This window comes from Fringilla coelebs (assembly GCF_963513975.1).
Source record: "Fringilla coelebs genome assembly, chromosome: 3".
Taxonomy (NCBI): domain Eukaryota; kingdom Metazoa; phylum Chordata; class Aves; order Passeriformes; family Fringillidae; genus Fringilla; species Fringilla coelebs.
The window spans coordinates 4311608-4323484 of record NC_140030.1 but is presented as its reverse complement, the minus strand read 5'-3'; the positions used below and the strand labels follow the sequence as shown (position 1 = coordinate 4323484).

At 53.9% G+C, this 11877-nt stretch overlaps 1 protein-coding gene across 1 annotated transcript; it reads right to left on the bottom strand.

The window, feature by feature from the left end:
• Positions 1–1066: 1066 nt before the first annotated feature.
• MCM3 (minichromosome maintenance complex component 3) lies at positions 1067–11480 on the bottom strand (the record flags this gene model as incomplete). Its single annotated transcript, XM_084202729.1, has 17 exons — positions 1067–1265; positions 1481–1556; positions 2085–2167; positions 2535–2641; positions 2849–2989; positions 3118–3268; positions 3536–3662; positions 3760–3934; positions 4875–5083; positions 6144–6275; positions 7348–7501; positions 8105–8213; positions 8922–9160; positions 9352–9482; positions 10069–10277; positions 10855–10967; positions 11400–11480. The coding sequence occupies 17 exons, from the start codon at positions 11478–11480 to the stop codon at positions 1067–1069; spliced, it is 2436 nt and encodes an 811-aa protein (XP_084058855.1).
• Between the last annotated feature and the right edge of the window lie 397 nt (positions 11481–11877).

Here is an 11877-nt window from a genome sequence, read left to right as displayed (position 1 = left end):
AGCTCACCCTGCAGCTGAAGCCCTCCCACAGCAGCACAAATCCCATGTGTGTGAGTGCAGCTGCATCCCCACAAGTGGGAATTCTACATCCTCCTGAACAGCCAGCCATGGGGTGAACAATAGAGACATTTTTATAACCCAAGAAAGATTTATGGCACTCGGAAAAAAGGGAGCTGTGCAAGTGTCTGGAGATAGGCAGTGACAACAGCAAACCTGTTCAGGGGTTTCTCTGACACTCAAACTCACAAAGGCAAAAGAAGAAGATACTAAAGAAAAACCCAAACCTTTAGCAGCTCTGGACCACAAGCAGCCAGAACTGGTCTGATTATGTGTTCAGATTTTGTTGAAAGTTTGCCATCCCCAGGACATGATCCCAGGCTAAAGGCAGGAGCAGGAGATGGAATCCATCTGTGCCAGGGACACATTTCCTGGGCAGCTCTGAGACCTTCCAGGTTCCTTCCCTGGGGGCAAAATCTCCATCAGGGGTGTGAAATCTGGAAATTCAAGCTGACCCATTGATCAGTGGATCAGATCAGACTACACCTGGCCCTCCATTGCCAGGAATCAACCTCCACATGATGGGTGGGAAGGGCAGAACAAACAGGACAGGCTTTAGGCACCTTTCCCTGTGAGACAAGCAGATCTAAGCTATATAACGGGGGCAAAATGGAAAAACAAAGGGGAAAATAAAAGCTTCACTAACAGTGGAGCTCTCATATTGCTTCATATCACCACCACTGAATGCTGGATTCCTTAATCCAGATTTTTTTTATTTAAAAGCTGTAACTCAACATCAAAGCTAAAAATAATACATTAAAAACACTGACAATTTGCTCCTAGGTTTTTCCTTTTGTCTCCTTGCAGAAACCTCTTCCCTAATACTCGACCCTGAAGCCAGCAAAACTTCCAGAGCTCCTGGCTCTTTTCTTTAGTGCCAGAAATGCACAGCAAGGAAGCGCGCAGACTTCAGCTCCCCAAAATCCAGCTCAGCCACATGAAGCATTCAAACACGAAGAGTTGCCAGGCTGAGAGTCCACGAAAAGCTTGGGCTCCTGCACCCAGAGGCTCAGATTAAGAAGATAATGTCATCAGACACCATGATCTGGTTGTCATCCTGCATGTGGGCCAGGGCCACCTTCACCTCGGCGGCCGAGAAGGGCTCGGGGTTGTCGCGGTTGATGGATTCCATCATGTTCTTCAGGCCCACAGACTGGGCATGGGAGGCTTTGAACACCTCCAGGAGAGCAGCCTTGAATGCTTTCAACCTGGTCAGAGGAGAAGGAATCACCCTTGGAGAACACACAAAAATCCTTCCACTTGTTCCCAGCCTAAGATGCCTCAGCCCTTCCCCATTCCAGCAGCAGCACTCAGTAGCAAAGGCAAAAGCTGGAGCTGGGAGCATCACAGATCCATCTCCAGCATGGGACAACAGCCTGGAGCCACTGGGGGAAGTGGACACACAGGGACAGCCCCCACTCACCTTGGCTCAGACAACTCCACCTTCTTCCCTTCACCAGCTCCTGAGGCTTCGGGTGTTTTCGGAGGGTGTGCCTGAACTGGAGCAGAAGGAAGAGTTACCTTCACCCTGAGCCTGGTGACTGAATACCCAGAGAACAAAAGTACTGGGCTCAGGATGGGGGGTGATGCCAAACTGCCTCCCAATACTGTTATTTATGCTGTGGTTTGGAGGTGGATGGAAAAAAATTAATCAGCAATAGAATCACAAAATGGTTTGGGTAGGAAGGGACTTTATAAAGATCATCCAGCTCCAACCCCTGGCACAGGCAGGGACACCTTCCACTATACCAGGTTGCTCCAAAGCCTATTCCACCTGGCCTTGGGCAATTCCATGGAAACAGGGGCAGCCACTGCTTCTCTGGGAACCTGTGCCAGGGCCTCACCACCCTCACAGCCAAGAACTCCTCCCTAACACTCCATCTAACCCTGTCCCATATGGATCTGTGGCTCTGAATGGTAGTGTACCACACCAGGAACCACAGGTGACAGCAGCATTGCTGCTCCCCAGGCTGTCGGACCCAGCAGCACCCTCAAGGAGCCAGGTGTCACCAAACCCAGGGACTCACCCTGTGGCATCTCCTCCTCAGCATCACTGAAGTCGTACGGGTCGTAGGAGCCCTCCTCACCTTCCGTGCGCGCCTTCTTCCTTCTGGGAAGGGAAAAGAGAGGTCACCAAGGGTTTGGGTTGGAAGGGACCTTAAGGACCATCCTGTTCCACCCCCTGCTATGGGAAGGGACACCTTCCCCGATCCCATGTTGCTCCAAGTCCTGTCCAGCCTGGCCTTGGACACTTCCAGGGATCCAGGGGCAGCCACAGCTTCTCTGGGCACCCTGTGCCAGTGCTATCCAGCCAGCTCTTTGCCCATTAAATTATGGTGTCCCTCTACTACAAATGGGGTGGGACAAACCACCTGGCTGAGCAAAACATGGAGTGGGCCCCAAGGCCCATGCCAACCTGAGAAGAGGCTGGTGCCCTTTGCACTATGTCCCTCCCACTCCCTTGCTGTGGCCCCTACCTCCTTGTCTGGCGCTCCTCCTTGTCCTGCAACTCCTGATCTTCCTCCTTCTCAGTCTCCGAGTCATCCTCCGCCGGCTTCCTGCGCTTCTTCTCCTTCTCCAGCACCTGTGGCAAAGGCAGGGTGGACTCAGACCTTATTTTCACTCAAGCTCCTTGACCAACCCCAAGCACCCAAAATCCTGAAGTGTTGGCCTGATCCCACACTGTGTCCAGGGAAGCTCACATCAGCAACCCAGGGTGCTCAGCTTGCACCAAGCCCAACCTTTTCCAATCTCAGGATCCTCTGGGAATAGAGGGACACTTTCCCCCCACCTTTTTGAAGTAGGCGAACTGCACCAGCTCCAGAGCTGCCTCAGCATCCTGCATATCCACAGTCTTGTTCATCCTGGCCTTGGCGTGGGCTGTGGAGAGGCGAATCAGGGTCTCCAGGGTCCGGGCTGTGATGGGGGAGGTCTGGGGGGACAGAGAGAGGTGTCTGTGTGACACTCACAAGGCCAAGGTGGAAAACTCCCATAAGAAGAGAGGGCTGTGCCTCAGTTTCCCTCCTCCTGGCCCAAGAAGGAGCAGCTCCCAGGGCTCACCCTGGCCACATCTGAGTTCATCTCGCTCTGGCTGCGCAGGCGGGAATACTCCTCAGCGATGTAGCTCGCCGCCTCCTCGGTCAGCACAGGCTTGATCATCTTTGCTACATGGATGTACTTCCTCATGAACTCCATGCTGACAACCTTCTCCCTGCAGGAATGCACATACATCCACATTAGCCATAGTGGGGATGGTCTCCCCATCCATTTATACCCCCTCCAGTGGCATCCGGGTGTGTAGGGAATTCAGCTCCAGATGTTCCACACCTGCCTGGCACGAGAGATCAAGCAAGGCTCCCTTAGCATCCTACCCATGGATCAGCTGGAGCATCGCTGGCACTGCCTGGATACTCAGGCCAAACCCATGAACCCACAGTGCTGGACACCCTCAGGGAGCTCCAGGGGATGAAGGACTCACTTGCGGCGGTTGGGCCCGTGCAGGAGGTCATCGTGTTTCTCATAGACCTGCAGCTCCTGCTCCTCCTCCTGCATGAAGTCAGGGTCATCCGTAGCCAGCATCTCCACAGCACTGCCCAGGGGCATGGCTGGAAAGGAGAATGTACAGAGAAAAGGATTTTACCCTCTGAAGCAAGAGCTGCCACCACGGGGCTCATCCCTTGGCTGAGGAGGGATGGGACTCACCATCCCCATCCTGCTCGTTGGGGTTGCGGTAGCGGTGCATGCGCAGGACGTGGTCTGAGATCTCCTTGTCCTGCTCGGGGTCCATCTGGTCCAGCACGATGAAGAGCAGGTCAAAACGGGAGAGGAGGGAGTCCTGCAGGCCAATGTTCTCCATGGGGGTCTTGTACTGGTCATACTGGAGAAGGACAACGTGAGGGGTTACAGGAGAGCCTCACTGGCCAGTCCTGGCTGCCAGGGAGGTTGGGAGGACCTCCTTGGGCCAGGCCTAAAAGGATGGATGGATGGATGGATGGATGGATGGATGGATGGATGGATGGATGGATGGATGGATGGATGGATACCACACCAAACCCAGCCTGCTGCAGCAGTACAACCATTTCCCCCCATCCTGCAAGGCTCTTATTTCCAAGGACACAAGTATTTTTTGTGATCCCTGATCAGACACCAAGACAGAGACTCATCAGCAGCATGAGTGTCCACTGGGCTGCCCAAACCCCCAAGACATGGTGAGAAACCCCAGGAGCTCCTCTCTCCTCCAGCAAAGCCATGACCACAACAGACACCAAACCAACAAGGTCTTTGCTGTGCCACGCATCCAAGTCACTTGTTGGGGGTATAGGAATGTGGCCCCTGTTGATGAAGTGACAAAACTATCCTTTGTCCCCTCAAAAAGGAAAGAAGGCCAGAAGTTTCTCTCCTCGATTAGGTGAAAAAGACACTTCATAGGATCTTAGGGACTTCACCTCAAACTTAAGGATAGCTAATTGGACAGAAGCCAAAAAGTGCTGCTTGGATAATTAACTAGAAAAAGGAGTGAACAAAGAAACTAATGGCTTTTGTGAGCTGTTTTACCAGGAGCAAAGACCTCCTGCACCTGGCTCGGTTTTTCTGTTTGATATTTTGTTTTTATTAAACTTTTTTGTTTCCAACACTGCAGCAGAAGCCATCCTGCTGATTTTTATGCCTCCAAGGGTAGCTGAGCTACCTTGGGTGTGTTATAGTCCTCTAAGAGCTTATTAGGCCTGGCTCAAGGAGGCTGTTTTAACATGGGGGATCTTTTGGAATTGAGCAGCTGCCTCCTCCCTTCTCCAGGGAAGGGTAGGAGCAGCACTCACCCGGCCGTAGACGGGGTTGGCAGCAGCCAGGACGCTGCAGCGGGAGTTGAGGCGGGCCTGGATGCCGGCCTTGGCGATGGTGACGCGTCCCTGCTCCATCACCTCGTGGATGGCCGTGCGGTCGATGTCGGACATCTTGTCGAACTCGTCGATGCACACCACGCCCCGGTCGGCCAACACCATGGCTCCCGCTTCCAGGCGCCGCTCCCCTGGGATGGGATGGGATGGGATGGGGGAAAAACAGGGTCAGCCATCCCCCCCTGGCCCTACACATTCCTGCTCTGCCATACCATCACCCCTGGGATGAGGGTGAACATCAAGGAGCTGCAGAATCCTTCTGGGTTGCTCTCTGACCCAACTCTACAGCAGAGAGTGCTTAGGGAAAGGGTCAGGGCTAGGAATGTGTTCCCATGAGGAAGGCTGCTGCTAGCCTGTGGAGGTTTCAGTCGGTTTCTCTGGGTCTGGATTGAAGGCATTTGAGACAGTAATTTGTGTTCAGACTCTAGTGTTTAATATTTCTTACCAGTAACACAGTCTCACTACTGTGAGTTGGGCAGCTTTTCATTAGAAGGCACAAAATGGCCAACTCTCTCTTGTTACAAGGTCTTTTAATACTAAACTATCCAATTAAGAACTGACACCTAGATTATTTTCCCTTTTAACCCAATAACTGAACACACAGAGCCCACAATGCAGACTTTTCCACCCAATTACAAAATGCTACCCAAACCCATGGAGAAGAAGGAAGAAGCATGAAGAAGAAACTCAGAACAACACCCTGTGCCCTCCATCTTGCTTCCATCCACAACATACTAAAAATCCCAAAACCTAAATTCCTCACCTCTATAATCTATTTCACACTTTTGTGGATTCTAGCTCTATCTTGAAGTCTAGGAAACTTTCTCCATGAATGAGAGTCAAAGTCAGTGCTCCCCTGGGGGTCAGGACACCCCACAGTCGACAGAGAAATACTCCCGGTGCCCTGGGTTTCCACACTAGCCCTCAGATGTGGCACCAAGTGGAAGAAGAGTAAAGAAAACCACCACCTAAAAGAGGTGGAAAAAATACCCCAAAACACAGGATCCCATGACCCTGAATGATCATTAACATAAAGCTTCTGGTGGAGCAGGTCCTGCCAGAGCCACTGCAGAACCAACACCATAAAATCACTAAGGCTGGAAAAGGCCTCCAAGATCATCAAGATGAGCAGCCTTGGATGTCACAGAGTCCCTGCCAGGAGTTAACAGCCACCACCCCAGGGCTCCTCACCTGTCTCCTGGTCCGTGGTGACGGCAGCGGTGAGGCCGACGCCGGAGGAGCCCCGGCCGGTGGTGGGGATGGCCCGGGGTGCTGTGCTCAGCACGTACCTCAGCAGCTGGGACTTGGCCACAGAAGGGTCCCCTGGGATGGAGAATGGCATGTTTAGGAATAACTCATCCCCTGGAGAACAACTGCACCATCACCCTGTGTCTGGTTTGGGGGTGTTCAGAGCAGGGGGAGGTGGAAGGGAAAGGGGATAGAAGGGTTTTGTTCAGGCTTCATAAAATAAGGTAAGCAGATGATCTTCCCACAATCATCAATAAACCCATGGGAAGAAATAGGGAAGATGGAGATAAGAGACCTGAGGTGATGGGGAAAGGACAAGAAGCAATGGGGACAATTCACAATATAGGAAACTCCAATGGTACATCAGAAACAAAAAAAAGTTTCCTTGACCATGAGCAAACACTGGGATAATGGCTCAAGGAGGTCATGGACTCCCCTACAACCATGGAATGCTTTGGGCTGGAAAGGACATTAAAGGTCACTTCATTCCACCCTCTGCCGTGGGCAGGGACACCTTCCTCTATCCCAGGTTGCTCCAAGGCCCATCCAACCTGGCCTTGGACACTTCCAGGGATCCAGGGGCAGCCACAGCTTCTCTGGGCACTCCGTGCCAGGACCTCACCACCCTCAGAGCCCAGAATTCCCTCCCAAATTCCCATCTATCCCTGCCCTCTGGCAGTGGGAAGCCATTCCCCTTTGTCCTGTCCTTCCAGGTCCTTGTCCCACATCCCCCTCCAACTGTCCTGGAGCACCTTTAGGCACTGGAAGGGGCTCTGAAGTGTCCCTAGAGATTTCTCCAGGCTGAACAACCCCAGCTCTCCCAGCCTGGCTCCAGAGCAGGAGAGGTCCACTCCTTGCACTCCTGTCCAAGGTTTCCTCTGCACTCCTTCTAACAGGTCCACACCTTCCTTGTGCTGAAGACTCCTCATCTGGACACATCTCCATCCCTGGACATGTCCAAAACCAACTGGACATGTCCCAAAGCAACCTGGCCTACCACTGACACCAGCTCAGCCCTGCACACATCCCTGGATCAGGAACCTCCAGATGTACTTCTAACCTCAGCTACTCCACAAAACTAAATCCAGAACCTCCCCTCACTCCCAACAACATCAACCAAGGGTGCCTCTGCCCAGCCCTCCCAGACCTATCAGCAAGATGTTGATGTCTCCTCGGATGCGGCTCCCATTGTCCAGGATCTTCTCCACCCCTCCCAGGAGCATGCAGAGAATGGCCTTCTTGATATACTCATGCCCATGGATGCTGGGAGCCAGGGATCTGGCCAGCTGGTCAAAGATATCCTAGGCAGAAGAGGCAGAGGCAGAGCATGGCCTGTCACATGGGCTGGAGCAGGCAAGAACAAGCAATACCTCAAAACAGCATTTCAGCCCAATTTTCGGCTTATTCCTATCACAGAGCCACATGGATGAAAAATATTTGGAAAGGAGAAGACTGTTGGCCAGACTCTCCTTTCACAGTGGGATTTATCTGAAGTCCAGAACCATCACTGTCACCTAAACAAGCACTGGAAGCAGTGAGAGCAAGGCTTGCTACTCTCTGTGCTACAAAGGAAAGCTCTGAGCATGAGAGGCTGGGGCAGAACCCCATTACCTCAGTCTAGGGTGAGAAAAGAGGTGTTTCTCCTGCAGAGCAAATTCCCTGGAAACCTGCTGGTAGAGTCAAAACACAGCAAAGCTGCCAGGAGGAAGGATGCTCTGCAAGCAGTACAGAAGCAACAAGAAAAACAACAGGGCCTGATCACAGCCTAAGCATAAAATTGAAAGAAAATTAGTTAGATAATCCAGCCACCTGCTAAGAGGCTTGAAAAGCTACTTGCAACCCAACAAGAACCTCCTTAGCCACATGCCAAGCTGAAACTTCATGCCTGGAGACCAAACAGATACCTTGGAGCGGCTCTTGCTGAATCTCTTGATCTTGGCCACATCTGAAGCAGAGTAGAGAGGCCGGAGGTCTTTGCTCATCTGCTTCACGTGGCAGGCAATGAGGATGGTCCTGGAGAAGGGACACAGCTGTGGTCAGCTCTGCAAACCCCACAGAGACAAAGCAGAAGCTTCCACAAGGCCATCACTTACTCTAGGAAGCCCTAGAAGGGGGTGGAAAGCTTTGACAGCTGTAGCAGCCTTGATCTGACTGTGCTGGACCATCAGTGGAGCATCTTTTAGAAGCATCCAAACCCTTCTGGGCACAGCTGGAAGCCACAGCTGCATATTATGTGTTGAGGGGAGACCTCACCACAGTCTACAGCTTCCTCATGAGGAGAAGTGGAGAAGTGGCACCAATTGGGTGCTCTGGTGTCCAGTGAGAGGACCCAAGGGAATGGCTGGAGTTGGGTCAGGGGAAGTTTGTTTTGGATATCAGGGAAAGGTTCTTCCACCAGAGTGTGGTCAGGCACTGACCAGGCTTCCCAAGGAATGGGCATGGCCCCAAGGCTGCCAGAGCTCAGAAGAGTTACGACAATACTCTCAGGACTGCACAGGGTGGCATTACTGGGGTGTTCTGTGCAGGGCCAGGAACTGGACTTGATGATCCTTGTGGGTCCTTTCCAACTCAGCATATCTTGTAAATAGCATCAAGGTGCAAACCACTTCCAAGTGATTTAAGCTACTGTTTGACCCAACTCTCTGATGGCCACCTGCCAGATCTCACCTTCCAGAGACCAGCCAAACAGGGTGAGAGGGCTGAAGCCCCAGGAAGACCCACCTGAAAGTGCCTGAAGTGTAGCCCCCTTTCTTCCCTGGCAGGCAGCGGTAGGTGCCCACCACCTGGATGCGGTCCCCAGGCTTCACCCTGTCCACCAGGTCATCATCCAGAACCACGTCCACCGAGCGTGGCAGCTGCCCTGCTGGGGCCTTCTCAGGCATCTCCTGGATGGTGATGGTCTGGTGGTCCTTGTAGACAGAGAGACCAAACTCTGTCTCCAGTGGGTTGTTCTCTTCATCCTAAAGCAGGAACCCAAATGGAAAAATGAGCACAATTTTTCAGGAGAGCAGGGAGGACACAGGGTGCATTACCCACCCTGCACAGGGCTGCTGGAAAAGGTTGTTCAGCAGGACTGGAGGCTGGGGCTCAGCAGCTCCATACTGAAGCTGGCACATTCTCCCTAGAGGAACCTGCTGCGGCTTCACCTCACCTTTGTAGGGTAGATGGAGCTGGATGGGAAAGCATCCAGGGAGGTCATGTCTGCGTATCGACGCTCAATTGTTTTCTTGGTAGCTGGGCAATAATGGACACTCCGGACAACTTTGGGACGCACCAGAGAGCCTGGGGTTGGAAAAGAGAGGAGTTAGGGACTGGGATGTCCCACCCCTCTGTCAGCAGACAGCCCCCAAAAGGTCTCTGACATTAGAATTATTTGGGTCACAACTCACTGTCAAACATGGGCAGGACTGGCTGATTTTAAAGACCATCCCAACACTCAAGACCTTCAGCCAAGCTCCCTGGCCCAGGTTGCCAGGATACAGAATCACAGGATGGTTTGAATTGGAAGGAACATTAAAGATCATCCAGTTTCACTCCCTGCCATGGCCAGGGACACCTTCCACTACCCCAGGTTTCTTCAAGCCCCATCCAACCTGGCCTTGGACACTTCCAGGGATTCAGAGGTAGCCACAGCTTCTCTGGGCAACCTGTGCCAGGGCCTCCCTATCCTCACAGCCAAGAATTCCCACCCGGTATCCCATCTAATCCTACCCTTTGTCAGTGTAAAACTATTCCCCCTTGTCCTGTCCCTCCAGACCCTTGTCCCAAGTCCCTCTCCACACCACAGCTCCTGGAGGGCTCCAGCTCCTCCGCAGCAAACCCCTGCCCTCTGCACACCCGCAGCCCCTGGGGTGTCCCCCAGTCTCACACTTGGTCACGATGCCCTCCACGCAGACGATGCAGCTGAGGAAGCAGGCTGTCAGTGTCCGTGGGGACACGTGCTTGGAGCCAAAGCTGCCCTCCAGCCCGATGTAGAAGTCCTCGTACTGTTTGGCATAGGTGGCGTCGACGGAGGCAACAAAATCCTTCAGGGCACGCTGGAAGGCAATCAGCTCCTCGAAGGCATTGCTCAGGAGCCTGCGGCACAGGAAGGTGACAAAGCAGGTGGGTCAACCCCTTCCTCATCAACGCTTTTTCCCACACCCCTGCTTGCTCCACAAGTTTATCAGGAGCAGGAGGTAAAAAAAAACTGAAGGCCATCACAGCTCTGTGTGAGGTGCACTGGCACCAACAGCCAGGAGAAGAACAATTCCAAGTACATCATGAAAGCTTCACATGACCCTGGCCAGACTGGTCCAAAGTATCCCTGAGCATCCTCAAAAAGGCTGAGGGAAGTGAGATTGGTCAGCCTGGAGAAGAGAAGACCTTAAAGTCCCTTCCTGTTCCTAAAGGGACTCCAAAACAGCTGGACAGGGACTTGGGACAAGGGCATGGAAGGAGAGGACAAGGGGGAATGGCTTCATGCCTCCAGAGGGAAGGGTTAGATGGGATATTGGGAAGGAATTGTTCCTTGGGAGGGTGGGAGGCCCTGGCTTTCACCAGAGGAGAAGGTTTGGTGCTTTCTTGTGACAAATGACATGCAGAACCAGGGCTGTACCTTTGAAACCCCTCTCAAGCCCAGTGCCCCAGGTGTCCTCAGGTGCCCCACACCCACCTGCTGGCTCTCTTCTCATTCTTGCGCCGCAGGTCGTTGATGTTGACGATGAGCCGATACTGGTTCTCACTGATCATGTCCCGGACCTTGCTCTGGTAAATCCCTTGGTCTTCCTGCAAGTGGGAGCGGGGGGAAAGATACCCAAAAAAGCAACTCACTTTGCATGTCAGCCTGTGTGAAAAACCCCCCAGGGGCCCATACCTGCAGAGCTGGATCCCCTTTATCACACCGGCTAAGCAGAAAGGGGCAACACAGGTGCTCCCTAAACCCGGGTAGGAATGGGGGGACACAGGCTCCCAGTCCCCTGGGGTACATGGCAGGGAGGATGAGGTAGCTCCCAACTCCCGGGGGCATGGATTATTGGGGACGGATGGACACAGGAACCAGGTGTTTCCGGACTTCGGGAGTAGACAGGGGCGGGGGCGCACAAGGATGAGATAGTCCCCAATCCCCGAGGATACAGGGGAGGGGACATGGGGACACAGATCAGGTGTCCCCCCAACCCCGGGAGGCACGCAGCACCCGCACCTCCCAGCTCGTCTCACCTCATCGTCCAGGAAATCGAGGTAATCGCGCTGCGCCTCCCGCAGCTCCGCGTCCTCCAGCCCGCCCGCCGGCGCCGCCATTCTGCCGGCCGCCCTGGGACGGATCCCGCCGCCGCCGCCGCTGCTGCTGCTGCCGCCGCTGCCGGGAAAGGCGGTGAGAGCCGAGGGAAGCCGGCTGGCCCCGGGATCAGATCAGACCCAACGATCAGGCCCCGCGATCAGATCAAGCCCCGTGATGCGCCCCCGCCGCGCTCCCGTTTCGCGCCAAACGCGGCTCCTTTCCCGCCACCACGCGGGAAACCCGCCCCCAGCCCGCCCTTTGGCGCTGTTGATTGGTCAGCAGCTCCCAGTGCCAACCAACGGGACGGCGAAGTAGTGATGGACAAGACATTTAGCCTATCAAAGCGCGGGGGCGGTGCAGGGGGCGGGCCCATGGCGGGGTACTGGGGATCGGATTCGATCCCGGTTCCGGCTCTTG